Source organism: Crocuta crocuta, unplaced genomic scaffold, assembly GCF_008692635.1.
Source record: "Crocuta crocuta isolate KB4526 unplaced genomic scaffold, BGI_CrCroc_1.0 scaffold388, whole genome shotgun sequence".
NCBI classification, from domain to species: domain Eukaryota; kingdom Metazoa; phylum Chordata; class Mammalia; order Carnivora; family Hyaenidae; genus Crocuta; species Crocuta crocuta.
The window spans coordinates 1,437,657-1,455,351 of record NW_027528867.1 but is presented as its reverse complement, the minus strand read 5'-3'; the positions used below and the strand labels follow the sequence as shown (position 1 = coordinate 1,455,351).

Below are 17,695 nucleotides of genomic sequence, written 5' to 3'. Positions count from 1 at the left end.
AAGGTCCAAACTCAGAAATACATGACTATTCTCATAACTGGCATTTTCTAAAGAGATGTAGTATTTTTTAGGCTATGGGATGGCTACCTTTCCCAGCAGAATTCAACTTGTCAAACTTTAAAAATCCTATCCTCGGGATGCCTGGGTGGCTCAGTTGGTTAAACGTCCACCTCTTGCTTTTGGCTCAGGTCATGATCTACTTTTTCATGGGATTGAGTCTGACATCCGGCTCTGCACTTGCAGTGCAGAGCCTGTTTGGGATTCTAGGTCTCCCTCTCTCTCAAGTAAATAAACTTAAATTTTTTTTTTATCCTATCCTAGACAGCAGTCAGCTTCATTTAGAGCTACTTCATAGAAGTATGAACCTTCCGGGGCACCTGGATGGCTCATTTGGTTAAGCATCCAACTCTTTTTCTCAATTAAAAAATTTTTTTTAGTTTATTTATTTTGAGAGAAAGAACACGAGCTGGGGAGAAGGGCAGAGAAAGAGAGAGAATCCCAAGCAGGCTCTGCACTGCAAGCATGGAGCCCGATGTGGGGCTTGATCCCACAAACCGTGAGATCATGACCTGAGCTAAAGTCAAGAGTCGGATGCTCTAACAACTGAGCCACCCAGGTGCCCCCAGCATCCAACTCTCGATTTCAGCTCAGGTCATGATCTCACTGTCTGTGAGATCCAGCCCCACCTTGGGCTCTGCACTGACAATGTGCAGTCTGCTTGGGATTCTCATTCTCTCTCTCTCTTTCTCTAAATATTTAAGAAAATCTAAAATTTCAAAAAAAAAAATAGCTCAAAGATTAAGGTTTATAGTACCAAGGAACTCTTGTTTGAGAGAAGTGATCGATCTTTCTATTTATTCCCCAGAGCCAAGGTAGGATAATAAAACCCATTGAGAAAAATCCAGAATTAAAGTGAGAAGAGAGTTGAGGTTGACAGTGGTCAAAGCCCAAGCAAAATGACCAGTTTGTAGGTCTGCCAAACCGAGGAGGAGACCAGAGCTGAGGTCATTTCTTAAAAGTGTCTGTGATGGTACAGAACAAGCACAGAACTTTCCTTAACCTGCACCAAACGTTGTGTACAGTTTAGATAATTATAGATCTTGAGGTCCAGAAGGAAGTGCCCTAGTTAAGTTGTAGCCAGAAAAATAACTATGCCAGGAATGTGGACCTCTTCCAATATCATAACAAGGAAACTTGGACTCCTCTCCGACTTCCATAGATTTAAGGCTATTTAATAGTGTTAACTGACACTCCCCTCCCCAAACAGGTTAATTTCTACCAGGGAGGCTGAGATACTTCTGTTCAGGGAACACAAAAAATTTAAGAAAAGCTTATTTGAACGTACTGGACAATTAAAAGAAAATACTTAACTGAGCCAAGTGCCTGTCTTTCACAAAGCTCCATAATGAACTCCTACTTGGGATGCTTCAAAGTGGTTGAGCACTCACCATGTGTCAAAGATTATTCTGAGCACTTTACATGGATTATCTTGGTTAAATATCATAATAAACTAGGAATGAATACAAACTCAGGAATCTGATGCCTGGATTTAAAATTCTGCACTGCCCGGGGCGCCTGGGTGGCTTAGTCGGTTAAGCGTCCGACTTTCGCTTAGGTCATGATCTCGCGGTTCGTGGGTTCGAGCCCCACGTCGGGCTCTGTGCTGACTGCCAGCTCAGAGCCTGGAGCCTGTTTCAGTCTGTGACTCCCTCTCTCTCTTGACCCTCCCCTGCTCACGCTGTTTCTCTCTCTCTCTCCTAGAAATAAATTTTAAAAAATAAATAAATAAAATTCTGCACTGCCCTTTAAAATCTATAACTTTTGAGGCACCTGGGTGGCTCAGTTGGTTAAGTGTCCAACTTTGGCTCAGGTCGTGATCTTGCAGTTCATGAATTCAAGCCCTGCGTCAGGCCCTGTGCTGAGAGCTCAGAGCCTGGAGCCTGCTTCAGATTCTGCATCTCCCTTTCTCTCTGCCCCTCTCTCAATCTCCCACTCACCTGTCTCTCTCAAAAATAAACATTATTAAAATTAAAAACCTGAACTTTTATTAAAACAATCTGTAACTCTGGAGAAGTTACTTAACTTCTGTCTTGGTTTCCCCACCACAAAATAATAATATTAGCAACAAATGACTATTAATATATAGCAAATGTGTATATTAATATAATAATAAATGTAACTTAGGAAAGTTTGTGGCACCTAGTAAGTGCTCAATAAATGTATCTGAATCACAATCATGCACCTGAGTGTTTCACCTCCTACTACTGGCAAGCTTTCTAAGTTAGAAGCAGTAGATATAATTGCTGCTGATGTATTCCAGCAATTTCTGGCAATATTCCCAAGGAGAGAAAAGAATTGGAGAAAAGGCCAGCAGTGAGGGTGTCTATAAGTCCTTGTGATTGATCATGCGAACATCTAAGTGTAAAGGTAGACTTCTGCATTACTGAAAAATACTCCAACAGAACGTGCAGACATGCTTCAGGACCAGCCTGCACAATCTGCTCAGAGCCCACCATATAAAGATGGGAACCCTTTGCTATATTACAAGCTCTCCCATAAGCTATCCCCCACCCAGCAGCCACCATCTAAGGCTGGGATAAGAAGAAGGCGCAAACACCAGAAGGAAAAGCTAGTAGTTTATATAGATAGATATATAGATATATAGATATTGATATATATTGTGTTTACATAGTCCACAAGTTAAATGCAGGTATCCATAAGAAGAGCATTAACAATAAAAATACAATCTGTGTGTAGCCAAGTACAGAGACTTAAAATGGTAAAACAGCAAAAAGGATCTCACAAAAGTACAAATATACAGTACAAATTGATTTATTTAAAACAGTTACAAAAAAGCACAACAAAATAGAGATTATCCTTAGAATTATTAATGCTTTGTTAAAGATCAGGTAGGATTAGAGGGTAAGAAATGGTACTGGGTGGGGGGAGCACCTGACTAGTTCTAAGGCTTTAGATACAATGCAGTTGATTACATATTAATTCAGCCATTACATACTGGGGATAGTAGTTGGGGGATCAGTAATTTATCTACAGGGAACTCCTACACAAATCAGATCCATCCAGACCTCCCCAGTGCCATCCTTTTTTTACTCCTCAGGACCCTAAAGCCACCTGGTTGACAACATTCCCGCTTTCCTTTCTCCACCCCATTCCCTATCCATATATTCTTCCCTCCCCTAAGGTGCTGTGCAAGCTGAGAGCAGTCTGCTCTCTGCAGCTGGAACATATACTGTTTTGGCTACAGGGATCCTGTGTGTGACTAGGAAGGTTGTAGGGGACAGCCTTATTTTAATACTTCAAGTTTGCCACGAGTACAGTCAGTCTCTTCCAAACACAATTTATATTCTCTTGAGTGTGAGTATCAAGCAAATGAGGGATGCACCCTGCCTTCAGCAATACCAGCAATGCACTAACCACTCACAGCTCACAACCACGTGCAAACTCCCTGTCTAGGGAGTGGGTGTAAAACCACTGTGTCACCAGCTCCCTCTCTGAAGAACCTCAGTCCCCGTGACAATCATAAAGACAGAAATAAATGCTTGCAAGTTTGACAATAGGTAAAGGCACATGGGCTGCTGCCATACACACTGCAGACAGGAACCCAATTTGAGGCCATCTTCACTGCTGGGCATCTGCAGTAGAATGGCTTTGGGGTCACACAGACTGAGTTTGCAATCTACCGGGGGAGGATCTAGGCTTAACAGGAGAACTAATAAAGAAACCTTAGTGTGAAAAGTGCATTTATTACTACTGTCCCTGCTGGGGAGGCTCAGCAGGGCAAACTGCACCAGCTCTCCTCCTTCCACCCCAGGCACTGTGCATAGTCTGCAGGTAAGGAGAGAGTGCAGTCAACTCTAGCATCGAGGGCCAGTGTTATCCCAGGCCCAGACCGGGTTTCTGGCCCAAAGACGGACCCTAGAGTTGAAAGAGCAACTGATAGCTGCAAAGACCCAGATGCTTATTTTATTATTGCATAATGTGGGAGGCCTTCCCTAGCCCAGGGAAGCTGGACGGTGACGGCTTCCCAGCAAAGGGCTAATAGGTTCCTGGTCAACATCCACCTTACAGTCCAGCTCTTCAACTGTAGTGTACACTTTTTCCCATCTGGAAAGTATTGTAGCTTCAGTGTGGTTTAGTAAACTTAGCCCTAGGAGGCCAGGAAGTCTCCCTAAAACTTGGCCTCTACCCGATTTACTTTGCTCTTAATCTCCATGGCCAATTCAGTTAATTAGGTATCTTTACTCCAATGGACCCGGGCCCTTTCCCAGTCAACCCACGTCCACCCTTCATCTCCAGTGTGATCGTTCACCTCTCCAATGTGCCTGCTTGTCGCAGGTTTAAATCATATCACCACCCTGTTTATCTTCTATGATGTCCACTAGTAAAACTAAATCCACAGAGGGGCTATTTCAGTCAAACTTTAAACCCTCTCCAGTCCCAGAATCCATTTAACTGGAGCCAGATGAACCTCCCTAGGATGCTGACACAGGCCCTAACCCAGTTCCTCATCATTTATTTTAAAAACAGGATACAAGATACCACAAAGGAAAGCGGTTAATACATAGAAAATGCCCACTAATAAGACCTGCTTGCTTCTCCCTCAAGACAGTCAGGTGTTTGGAGCCAAAGGGCTCCCAGCAAGCACTGAAGCCATATCCCTTTGGATTCACCAGCCCACCAGCAGCATTTCATACTATCCCTTTGACTTTGCTATGAATTAACACTTGCAAAGGTAAGAATGGACAGGATGCCTGGATTTCCTCTCTGTGGTCAGACATGGAAGGACAGGGAGCTAGAAAAGGCAGCAGGCAGGACAGTGAGCAGACAGCAGCAGTGGCAAAGCAGCATAAACCAAAGCCCTTGGTGTTAAGACCGACTGGGACCAAGAGTATAGAAGGGTCAGTCCAGATCTGCCAGGGGCCCTCCCCTTGGGTACAAGCATTCAGCCCTGAATTCCCTTCCCCCATGCCATCACCCTCCATGCCCCCCCACAATGTACATTAATCTTAATAATCTTAATAGGAATGATGATCCAAGACTTGGACGTATTACTCATCCTTTACCTGGTCACTCTACCTCCCAAATCGGTATAGCCACTCCTGTTCAGTGCGAGTTAGCAGTCCTCCTTTCTATTCCTAAACTCTGGGAATCTTCTACCACTGACAAGGCTCTGGCCTTCTTCAACTGCCCATTTCCCAAAAAGCTGACAGCTTCCACTAAAATGCTCACTATCCCCAAACTGCTTTTAGGCCTCTTGCAAACCTATGAAATTCCTTTAAGGAAGAACAGATATACCACAGGCTCCTGTTATTTCTCATGCCTGGAAGAAAAGACTGAACCAGAAGGAAAAGGCAAGTAGAATGCCACAGCTCTGACCAAGATTTAGAGCACAGAGCCTCTTTTACTGGGAGCCCATACTTGACAAAAGACACCTCTGCAGCTTTGCAAAACAGTATTAATATATTCCATACACATGACATGGTACTAGAAGAGCTGCTGATATTCCTTCACCAGCAAGAGACAGAAGAGGAACAGCAGCAGAAAGGTCAGGGCCCAACTTGCCAATGTGCACAAGATTTTCTCTTTCCAGGATTCAGTGGAAATTACCAGGCTGGGAAGTGGAGGGTTACTTGATTTAAACTACCGTATCTGGATGGATGTACCTTTGCTCCCGCAAGGAGAAAGCTCAATTGGTGTCCTCAGGGAACACTTCTTGAGTGTCTACTGTGTGCATGCCACTGTACTCAGTTGGTGAGCCTTCCTATGAGGAAGGATGTTTCTGAGAAACCCGTGCAAACAATAATCCCTAGGAATGAGTTGACCACCGAACAGTCAGAGATGAAGCCTTCTCCTGGGGCTGTCATCTTGAGAGGATTCCTCAAGACTTATTCCCACAGGCCTCCTCTGTAGGAAACAAACCAGAGAAAGCAGCATTCAGAGAAAACGGGGGACAGAGAAAGGGAAAGGTGATGATCCCACATGCATACAAGGCTGAGTGTTCACCACACACAGTTGGTGTTTGGTTCTGAGGTGACCTGGACACTTAAGCACTCACAGTCAGGTCAGCAGCTTCCTTTGGATGGGCCCCTAAAACCTGACCGACAAAGTAATTGCTTTCTGGGAATGAAACAGTAGCATATAGGGCTTGGAGCAAACAAGCCAGTCTCAGTCACTTAGTTCCCCCAGGAGAACAACCTTTAGCACCTGAACACTAAGAATGACTCCATTCTCAGAACTCCCCCTCCCCCCAGGAGGTAGGTAAGATTATTTATCCCCATTTGGCAGCTGGGGAGGAAGTGAAAGAGCGAGAGGTCACAAGACTTGCCTGAAGTCCTTGGCAGAGCAGAGATCAGACCTCAGAGGTTTGGGACTCCTGATGACAGGCAAGGCCTTGGCCAGTCAAAGTACATTTCTAAAGGAAATGCCAGGATCATATGCTGGGAGAAGCCTCACCAGAGAGCTGGGTGGACAATACCCTGAGTTGCTTCAAGAGTCTGAAGACCCCTGAAAAACAAACAAAAAACCCACCCACCCACCTGAAAGCTGGTGGGGGAGCCTAATTCTCAATACCCAGTGGAAACCCACAGTCCAAGCTGATGCTAAAAGTTGTGAAGAAAATGTGAGCTTAAGACACAAGGGAACAAATGCAACTAAGATTAAGAATGCTCTTTGCAGAGGAATTCTCTACCACAAAATGAAGTCTAGGAGACTTCAGGTACTGGAAACTTATCAAGACTATCCCAGAACCTTAGAGCTGGCTATGGAAGGGGATGGTTCAGAGAAGCCTGAATGCTGACAGGAAGTGGAATAAGATAGCAGGGGCTGTGTAAAAACACCAGGATGGGCACTGCCCAGCCAGGTGTATTTGCCCTGACCCAGAGCACAGTTCCCTTCTTGTTTCTCTACCAAGCTGTTCAGCTGCAGAAGAGGAGGAGACATGATTCTCCATGAGTTTTTAAAAACAGGAAATGTAACTGAAAAGAAAATCAGAGAGACCCCTACACACCAAAAACTAGAGGTCTTGGTCAGAGTAGACAGAAGCAATTTTGCAGAAGGGGAAAGGCAGTGCAGCTACAAGTCAGGCCCAGGTCAAGACACCATGCAGAGGTTAGGGGAGCAGAAGGGTGGGGGCAGCGCAGGCACTTAGGCACAACATAGACGGAGGAAGAGAATAGGGGACTGGGTAAAAAGGTCCACTGGTTCTTTCAAAAGTCACCATTACCAACTAGAAATTCAGTACAATTTCGAAGTAGGTCTGGCATGCTGGGTAGGAGGAGCTTTGTTAGGTCAGCTACCTTTCCAGAAGCCCTCCCTAGAGCCCGGTCACCTGTCCATCAGGTCTTTCTCCCAAAGTCCCCTAACTGGGTCCCCGCCAAAGCAGTACTTCACTCTGAAGCCTGGAGGGGTTTCTCTCTCTCCTGGTGCTAGACGCCTTGTGGGAGGAATGGTGGGGAGATGGGAAAGGGCTGAAGCACAGGATCGAGCCGAGTCCTGTAGATGAGTGCTCCTCCCCCACAAACCCACAGACATCTGTAACAAAATCACCCTTTAAAGTGCACAGCTCTCAAAAGAAGAGTTCTGGGAGGGAACCCTTTAATCCCAATCATGGGGCTTCCTGCCCTCCCACCACAAAAAAGAAAGGAAAAAAACTTCAGACAGTTGAACTGCTACTATAAGCTGTGGATCATCATTTTTGGCTCTTTCTTTGCTCCCTCCCTCTGCCACCTGCCCCCAAAAGCCTGACTTTCCCCTTGCAGGAGCTAGGGATGGGGCGGAAAGAACAGGGAGGCCCTGATATTTGGAATGTTTCTTATCCTGTGTGCACCCCCATCCTTCCTTGGCTTAAGCCTGCTGCTCCCCATCGCAGCACCCTCTGGGACTGTCCTGAAAGGCTGCCATGGGGTAATGAGCAACAGACCCTGCCTTGGGAGGCTGCCTTCATGCCTCCTCTTTCCCCCCAATCTCACTGCCAAGACAGCCATTCCCTGCTCGGCATGTGCAAATCCTCTGCCTGCTCACGGTGAGGCCCAGCGCTGGGGTGAAGCCCCAGTCCTGGTCTGGGAGAGAGGTTCACTTTCCTGCATTGGAACGCCCTTCGATGGACAGCTTTACCTCCTGTGAAATGAAAGAGGGACGAAGCAGCGCAGCCCGTGCCTCCTCCCCTTGCATGCTGTATCTTTGGAAGCTTGGGGCTGGCCAGCAGGCCTGAGCACCAGGCTCCGGCTGCGAGGGCTCTACCATTTGGGAGCCCTCACCTGGAGGCTGGCTCTTCCCCTCACTGTCACATTGCTCTCTGGGTCCCAAGACTGTCCTCTCAGGCCTTTCTCGGGGAGGACCCAGCTGGCCTGGGGGAGCACAGCTAGCCTGAGAAACTGAGTTACTGTTCAAGCTCTGTAAACTGATAGAGATGCAGACATCTCCCACCTGCAGCCGATGGCAGGGCAGAGAGAAGAGCTGTGCAGTCCGCCCGGGGCTGCAGGAGGACCAGCCTTGGCCATATACAAAGAAGGGGTGCTCAGGGGGCACCTCGATGCTCACTTTGCTCTGCTGCTCACCAACCACGAAATGCAGCATGACAAATCCAGGCCACTGGCTCTCCTGAATGTCCACAACCGTGCTAGAGTCAATCTTTAGCCCCCCGCTCACTTCGGCACTGCGCACAAAGTCCTGGGTCTGGAGGTCCTCCACCCGCTTCAGCTCCCCTGTAGCCAGCTGGATGATGGCGCCTTTCATGAAATGGGAGGGCACGTGGGAGGAGGTAATGGGGGGTGGCGTTGGCTCCTTATCTGGGAAGGTGGCTCTGGCCTGCATGTCCAAACTTGATGCCACCAGGATCTCCGAGCCCACGGGTAGCAGACCTGGGTCAGTTCCAGTGGGCACCAGGTTGCCATTGGCTACAACCATTGCTTTGGGTAAAGGTCTATGTTTCACCGGTTCCTGATGGGATTGAGGGTAGAACCCTCGGGCCTGATTTTTCTCGGCCATTTCTGCTGGGTTCCTGGCTGACCCTCGTCCCTCACCCTGATGGTCGGGTGTATGATGGGACAGGTTGAGAGGGCTGGGCTCATCCTTCCTCTGAGCCGTCACCAAACGATAGTCCTGAGAAGCTAAAGCGCCAACCACCCGCTGGACCTCAAGGTCGGTGTCTGGGGTCCCTCGGTGTGCCGGCACCGCCACCTCCACCCGTGCAGTCTGAGAACCTGAAAACAATTGTCCATCCACCACACATTCTACCACTGGTACCAGTCCCTGGCCTTCACTCTTGCTGTTGGGGGAGTCGAGGGCTTCGCTCTCCCGTCTTACTAAGTTTCGTTCTCGCTGTCTCTGTCCATTGGCAGCAGCTGCTTCCAGAGCAGACTGGCCCTCCTGAGGGGTAAGAACTGGACTGGCACCTGCTGGAGGAGTTTCATGCAAAGTGTATCCAGCAGGTAGCCTGGACATCTGATAATAAATGGGCATCCGGCCTGGAGCAAGGTCCAGTGGCTGAGTACTCGAGTGATGTGGCAATTGCCCAGGTGGGGAGGTGGCAGAAGGGACTTTGTTGAATGAGTGGGCTGGGGAGGAAGCCTGGGGGGGAGGAGTGGCTCCTTCTGCCAGGAGTGAGGCATATGGCACAAAGTGTGGAAGGTGAGAGGTGGCGAGGTTGGCAGAAGGAGAAAGGAGGGGACTTGGTAGGAAATTAGGTGGCACAGCATAGGGAAGGCTATAAGGAGACCCGATAAACTGCAGAGAGGTGGATGGGAGTTGAGCATAGTGGATTGGGGGATAGTGGATTCCTGGATGTTGAATCAGTGAAGACGCTACATTAAATGTGGGGGGCAAGGGGCTCATGTTCACCACAGATGGGAGGCCAGTTGGGGAGAAGGTAGCAGGTGGCACAGCCACCTTATACAGCATACCATACTGGTCCACTGTCAGACCAGTGACGGCCTCAGCTCCATCACCCCCCAGGCTGACTCTGGCTCCTGCCTGGCTCTGCCCGGCCACCACAACCCCTCGGGACCATTCAGAGGCATCACTGGAGGGTGTGTGGTTAGTTGAGCAGCTGGTAGTTCTCCCCATATCCTCGCTGGTCACGGGGAGGTCTCGTTTCTTTGGTGGAAGGCATTCCTGACTCCTCTCATGAACAGGTTTCATATTGCTTTGTGGTGTTCCTGGAGCCTGGAAGGGGTTGGCTTGCTCCTTGGGGCATCAGAAGGGGCTTCTCTGTGGCTCCCCTGCACCCCTCTCTGCTGCTGGCTGGGGCGCCCACATCTGCTAGGGAACAAATCAGAAGCAAAGAAAAGTAACCTAGGGGTGAACCAAGTCAAAGGAAGTAGGAGAAACCGTGCCCGTGGAGGAAGATGTTACAAAGGGGGCTGCTGGGAGAAAAAAAAATGTATGAGAAAGGGGCACACAAGGATGCCACTACTCTCATCCATTCAGCCCAGAACATGAAACAAACAGAAAAACTACAGACAGCTACAAGAATAAACACTCAACGATGCGTAAATAACCTGTGGGATCTACAACCCCAGAGAGACCAACATCTTCATGATTAGTTGTGCCTTGACAGGGACCTTGACTCTTCCCAGCCTTCCTCCCTAAGAAGATTTGACCACATGGTCATTGCTGCTGGTTCTTTTTCCTAAGCTTCTCCTTTTGTCACCAACAACTACCGCACTATCTTCTTTCCTGAACATATGACCTCATCCTTGCTTCCTTTCCCCAGCCTAATTTGGGTTATGATCTCACCTTTTCCCAACCCCCCAACCCTAGACCTGGCTAAACTCTCATCCTCCTTTGCCTCCTATCACCACAATCTCAAAGACACAGGTACCAATGAAAAATAGTGTCTTCTTTGCCTTATGAAATACTACATTCAAACTTGGGCCCTATGGGGAGACTGATTGTACTAGTGTGTTCCATAATTTATCTGTTTCTCCTCCTCCCTAAAGAGCAACAAAACTCTTCTGACCTCACTTTTTACCCCTAGTCTGGAAAGACCTCTTTTCTTCTCACTGGCCATCTTCAGTGAACTTTCTTCATTCATTCTCTTTCTATTGTCCTGTGTATTTTCTTTTGCCAATGGTTCCTTTTCCATTGTAGGTCTGCTCTAGGCACAACTTCCTAAAATTCTGGCTCCAGTCCTCCAAACATGCCTGTTTATTACTATCTAAGGTCTAAATCATTCATAAAAAGTTCTCTCTGCCCTTTCTCTCACTGTCACCTTTCATACGTGCTTTTGTCCATTGTCATAAAGTATCCTTTTGGTCTGAACATTTCAATACATATGAACTTGGTCACCTATTTCTTCCAATCAAGGCTCCAGTTCTTTAGATCTGGGTATCACACTGTGTTCTGTTTTTTGACTCTTGAATGCCAGACGCTTTTTCTGCAACAAGGTATCCAAAGCTCCTGTTATTACCTGAGCTTCCAGTGGTGCCTCTGAGCCGCTGTAGTAAGAAGCAGTGTCCTCCCCACTGCCTTGGGAGCCTACAAGACAGAAACAGTAAGTAGGAGTAAGCAGGAGCCTAGACTCTCACTTTCCCCTGAGTCATCAAGAAAGGTAATTCTAAAGCCACAAAAACATTTGAGTCCACAAATTCCTGCCTCATCCTCTGCTCCTGAGGTAACAGCACATTTATCTAGAGTGTCTAGGCCTTTGAATAAAGAAAAAGCTATGTCTTAAGCTCTAATTTGTAGGAAGACATCCTGAAAAAAATTGTTTAATTTTGTTTTTTCCTTAATATCATCTTCTTCATTCTCTACCTATATCCATTCTCAAAGATTAAATTTACTTCCAGTCCCAATTTCAGTAAATGCACAACCAAAAATGGAAGACTCAACATTATTCCCATGTGATCAATGGGAAGACGAAAAGATCAACTGCAATGGTTTCACGTTTATTCAGGGATGATGAAAACAGATGTAGAGGTTATTTAAATGACAAAAGTGGCACTAGAGAAAAAGAACAATTATTTATGTTTCTGGGGCAGAAAAAGAGGTCAAGGGGGAGTCACTCAAGGGGAAGCCTCATTAAGTGATTTTCAGGGTAAAAAAAACCCAGGATCCTGTGTGTGTGTGTGTGTGTGTGTGTGTGTGTGTGTGTGTAAAAGGTTCTAAGTGACAACTTCATACCAAATGATGAATCAGATGTGAAAGAAAATGAAAACACTGCCTTGGTCCTCATGTAGCTAACAATGGGGAAACTGGCACTAAGCTCTCAATATCTGAATCTACACATGCCAGTAACATCAGCACCGAAGAACAGAACCTTAATCTCTCAAAACAGCTAAAGTAATACCGACCAGTACTCTGAGAAACCACCCACTGTCCTGTTCAAGTCCTTCAGAACTGCAAGCCTCTAACCAAACTGAAGGCAACATTTATCTCTTAATCGGGTGGCAAGGTGTGTACGTACAAGAAAAGGTGATCCGACAGGGAAACCTGGGAGGAAAAATTCTCAGTTTCATAAACACAAATTACACAGTGGGCACAAGTCCTGCATCTCTTCGCCAGCTTCAGTTCCAGCTGAAAGGCAATTAGCTTTCTCTCCCTCATTCACAACAGAAATTGGGGTCACATCTCCAATCCCTCAATGATCTTTGCTTCCTGCAACTAAAACCTTAAGGAAAACTTGCCTCTAGGTTAGCCAAACGCGGCCTACGAAAAGAACTACAAGAGGCAAAAGGTGAGGGAATGCCAGCAAAGAGCCAAGCCTGTGCACCAGGTTCCCACAACGGAAAACACATTTCGGAATCTGAAACGTCGGCTTCAGGAGGGGCTCAAAGAGGACTTCTCAGCGTGGAGACGCGGCTTGTGACCCTGACCGAGCTAACGGGGAGGGGGGACCGTCCCGGAGAGCTGCCAACGTTGCCAGAGTCCAGAATCAAGAGACTGAGCCCAAAATTCGGTGACGGCGAGAGGTGCGCCCGCCAGAAAACAGTGGGGCTTGGAAGAGACTACGGGTTATGGCTTCTCGTGATCCTGCAATCCTTGCTTCAGCAAGGCTACGACTCGAAATTAGGAATTCAACGTTTAGGGGTGGGGGGCCGACCCTTCAAGCAGAGGGGCTGGGGCAAGGCCCCGCAGACGATGCTTCCTTGTTTGGGGGCCCCTTCCCGCCCCGAAGACTGGGACACCCCGGCCCTCGAGACACAGCCGCGGGGGCTCCAGGGCCTGAGGCCGCCTTCTGGGCCGGGCCGGAGAAAAGCGCGCGGGACTCTAGGCGCGGCCTCCTTCGCTCCCCGGGTTCGCGGTTCTCGGGCCCCGGTCCGGCGGGGCAATGGGCTCCAGGAGGCCACTTCCTCCAGAGCTTCGAGCCCAGGCCTGCTTGGCCTCAGGGAGGCCGGCCCAAGGGNGAGCCGCCGCGGCCGCGGCCGCCGCCATCCCCGGCCCCGGAGCCGCCCCACACCCAGCGCCCCCCCAGCCGGGCGCCCGGAGATGGCGTCAAGTGCGTTCCGCCCCCGTCGCAGGCAGATGGCGTCAGGGCCCGGGCCCAGGAGCGACACCCAGGAGTACCCGGGAAGGGAGGGAACCGGCCCCTGCCCCCACTCACCCCTCGCCCCCAGCGCCCCCTCTGGTGGGAAAATGAATTCCTCCCTTGGGGAAACAGGGTCACGTGAAGAAGGCTGGGCCAGCCCTCTCACCCTGACCCCACCATGACCCCTGCAACGTCGGTCCTCTTGTAAATTCTGGGGTTTCCCAAACAGAGCCTGGGGCGTGGCTAATAGCGACCTTCATGTCCTGGATTTCCCAGGCCCGACTTGTGAAGTCTTCTTTTGGGACGGGGAATTCCGAGGAGACCCCTGGCCAGGAGAGTAAGATGATTCCCCTAGAAACCCAGGGTGGAGATGGGAGCTCTTTGAGTTGAGAAATGGCTTCCAGGGGCATGAGAATGGACCGGACCCAGGATCTAGGGGAAGGTGAAGCAGGTGGTAGGAACTTGAAGGATGAGAGAAAGGGGGTTAGTTCAGTGGAAAGGAGCTTGATTTAGTGGGAAGAGGACTTGACTACTCTATTAAATATTAAGTCACCATTCATTGCCAATTAACTAAGCATCTTCGTAGTAACATAAACATCTGATTAACAAAACGTGAAAGCCAGTCAAATTTGTGCTCTGATTACAACTGTGTAAAAAAGTAGTTCTGCATACAGACAAAAACAAACCTGAGGGAAAAAATTAAGTTTAACTGTTGGACAGATTGGATTCTGAGCGGATTTTTTCCCTTTCAGTTTTTGCAAACTCTGTTCACCAAATAACGATTGATTTGTTTGATTTTAAAAGTACTGGCTGGGCTCTGGTCCCTACTCTGTAGCTATCTGACCTTAGGAGAAAGTCATTTTACTACTTTATTTTTTAAAAGTTATTTTAAAAGTTTATTTATTTTTGAGAGCGAGAAGAGACAGTGTGAGCAGGGGAGGGGCAGAGAGAGAGGGAGACACAGAATCCAAAGCAGGCTTCAGGCTCTGAGCTATCAGTACAGACGTGGAGCTCAAACTCACAAACTGATCGTGGCCTGAGCTGAAGTCGGACGCTTAACCAACTGAGCCACTCAGGCACCCCTCATTTTACTACTTTAGATTTGGGTTTCCACTTCTGAAAAATGAGGCGCTTAAGTTAGATGAAGGCGTGATAGTAAAATGTAGATAAAAGAGCTCTCTATAAACATTTTAAGTGAAAATATAAGCAAATATGTACAATGTATTTAATGTGAAACATAACATATATAAAGTCATATTTATGTATTTATACAGAAAAGGAATGGAAGGATATGTAACAACTAGTTAACATTGGTTATCTTGGGAGAGGAAAGTGGCATTGGGTGGTAACCAAAAGATACACAAGGGACTTATTGTTTGGATTTTTTATGAGAATATTATCTAGAAATACTAAGATGACTAAGTTAAAATACAGATAGAGTATACGGTCTGTAAGATTTTTTTCTAGGGATTCAGTAGACCTCAATTTTGGTATTCTCTCACCTGGATGGGCACAAAGATTATCGAAATCATTGAACCTCCCCTGCCACACACACATACCTTGCACCAGTGGGTGAAACAGTGAAGCTACTGATCTGTAGCCATCTAAACCAGCAGAGGGCTGTGCTTCGAGGATTTTAGTGTTATTCATGACAGTTGCCTTCTCTCTCAGTTTGGCCAAGAAGGAAGTCCTGTGGTCTGTTTTAGCACTAACTGGCATTCTGGTTTTCTAGTTCATTGCTTAGCTCACTAAATTGACATTAAAACTGCCAAGACAAATAAATAAGCCTATACTCTTTTTAAAATGAAAATGAGGGGCGCCTGGGTGGCTCAGTCAGTTAAGTGCCCTACTTCGGCTCAGGTCATGATCTCACGGTTCGCATCGGGCTCTGTGCTGACAGCTCAGAGCCTGGAGCCTGTTTCAGATTCTATATCTCCCTCTCTCTCTGACCCTCCCCTGCTCACGCTGTCTCTCTCTCAGAAATAAATAAAACATCTTTAAAAAATAAGTAAAATGAAAATGATACACATACTGCTGTCTTTGCCAATTTTTTCCATACCAATAGATTCAAAACAGTATTTTAAAAAAACAGCCAAGATAGAGACCCGTAGATCATCCAGGTGTATTCAAGGATAGCCATTTTCTCCCAGATCAAGAGACATTCTCAGAGAGCTGGTGTTTCAGACAAAATTGAAAGAACAGACACAGTTAGGTGCAAACAAAAAGGATATTTTGGCTACCAGCCATTAACATGATTACATAGTGCAAAGGCGTATCTGATTAAAGCAACAACACAGGATGTTCTGATTCGTGAGACACAGGTGATTTCCTGGTTTGCTGCTGCAGTCCCAAAAGAGATCTCTGCTGTATCCTCTTCTAGAACTCCAAGCAATCTTCATTTCTCTGGTTGTACATATTGACGGTAGGAAGCTCCATAGAGACAGTTTGACAGGAATGTTGGTGATAAATAAACTAACCCAGTTTTTAGACCTAAGACATTAAAATAACCAAAAGTTACCTCATTTCTCAAACAATCTGTATTATTGTCTGGAATCTGGATCATTATTGTCTGGAATCTGGATCATTCTCTATATAAGTTATTTATAGTAAGTAAACCCCTGGTCTTATTCACTGTAGCTGGCTCAAAAAATAGTTCTTGAATGAAATTTCAAAAAGATATCTCAAACTAGGAGACTCTTCCTGCTAATATTTTTTGCTCCCAATTCCTCATTTCTACTCCAGTTTTGCCTATTTATTACCTGTTTTCAGTCTCTCTCATCTGAAAGTCCTTCATTCTTTCATCAAGTTTGTTTGTTTAATTCCCATGGGATTTTAAGAAGTGATGAAGTGAAAGGATTTTTTTTTAATGTTTATTTATTATTTAGACAGAGAGAAACAGAGGATGAGTGGAGGAGGGACAGAGAGAGAGGAAGACACAGAATCCAAAGCAGGCTCCTGGCTCCACGCTGTCAGCACAGAGCCCTACACGGGGCTCGAACCCACGAACCGTGAGATCATGACTTGAGCCGAAGTCAGACGCTCAACTGACTGAGCCACCCAGGTGCCCCTATTTATTTTCATTTAAGAAAAAAAATCTCTCCTGCCCCCATGAAAGGAACATTTTAAAAGTAGTTGAGACATTTAGGAACCAAAAAGTTATACTTCGGTCTGTTTTGTCTACCTCTTCTCTTTCCTTGGATTCCCATTGAATTTCTTTGATGTGTGTAGATTGAATTTGTGTGATGGGAGAGTTTGAGCTACTCTTTTGGAAGGAAAACAACAGTGACCACAAAACCCTGCTGAGCTGGTTATTCTTCTCCCGAAGCAGGCAAGAGTTTCAAACCAGCTCTCTCGGTATTGCTTAGTTCCTCATTGGTGATTTTTCTAGACCAGTAGTACGGTGGGGGAAGTTCAGACAACTATCCCAACTCTTTTTTTGACATTAAGGAATCAAATCAGAGAAAAGTACTGGCAATATGGGAAACTCCATGTGTCATAACAAGAGGAATAGATGGCTTTTTTCATAAGGTACCATCTTTTTCCTTGTATGTTTCAGCATGCAAGAACTGTCTTTGGATTCCAATGGCAGAAACAACAATTAATCTGAAGCATAGGTTGAAATTCTAGAAATACTTAGCAGATTTAGCTTTCCCTAGAAATGTGCTGGTGCCTGGTATTAGATTATTTTTCAAAAGCTTTTCTAGATATCCAAATATAGAAATATGCAGTTTTCAAGCTTCTGTTTTATCTACTTCTCTGAACAATTCTGTCTTTATTTCCACATGCTTTTATTTTTATTTAAGAAAATTTAATGTTTATTTATTTTTGAGATATATATATATAGAGAGAGAGACAGAGTGTGAGCGGAGAAGGGAGAGAGACAGAGGGAGACATAGAATCTGAAGCAGGCTCCAGGCTCTGAGCTGTCAGCACAGAGCCTGATGAGGGGCTCAAACCCATAAACCATGAGATCATGATCTGAGATGAAGTCAGATGCTTAACTGACTGAGCCGCCCAGGTGTCCTTCCAAATGCTTTTAATGTTATGTGCCCTCTCCTGATTCCAGTGGGGACCTCCCTTTCAAATTCATTAATATTTTATTTACAAGGAGGTCTTGGAATCTCTCCATAAGTGACTATATATCCCTTGGGGAGGGGAATCTCGATCTGTTGTCTACTTCCTCAAACACTTGCCAAAGGCTTTCATTTT

At 46.5% G+C, this 17,695-nt stretch overlaps 1 protein-coding gene across 2 annotated transcripts; it reads right to left on the bottom strand.

Annotated features, from left to right (window-relative positions):
- Positions 1–2,816: 2,816 nt before the first annotated feature.
- On the bottom strand, positions 2,817–11,497 carry ATXN1L (ataxin 1 like). Of its 2 annotated transcripts, none has more exons than XM_077756358.1 (2): positions 11,429–11,497; positions 2,817–10,278 (listed from the first exon to the last, which is right to left on the bottom strand). In XM_077756358.1, the coding sequence occupies exon 2, from the start codon at positions 10,156–10,158 to the stop codon at positions 8,092–8,094; it is 2,067 nt and encodes a 688-aa protein (XP_077612484.1). In that variant the 5' UTR covers positions 10,159–10,278; positions 11,429–11,497; the 3' UTR covers positions 2,817–8,091. The 2 variants fall into 2 exon arrangements, with proteins under 2 accessions (XP_077612484.1, XP_077612483.1); XM_077756357.1 differs by having other exon boundaries at positions 2,817–10,275.
- Between the last annotated feature and the right edge of the window lie 6,198 nt (positions 11,498–17,695).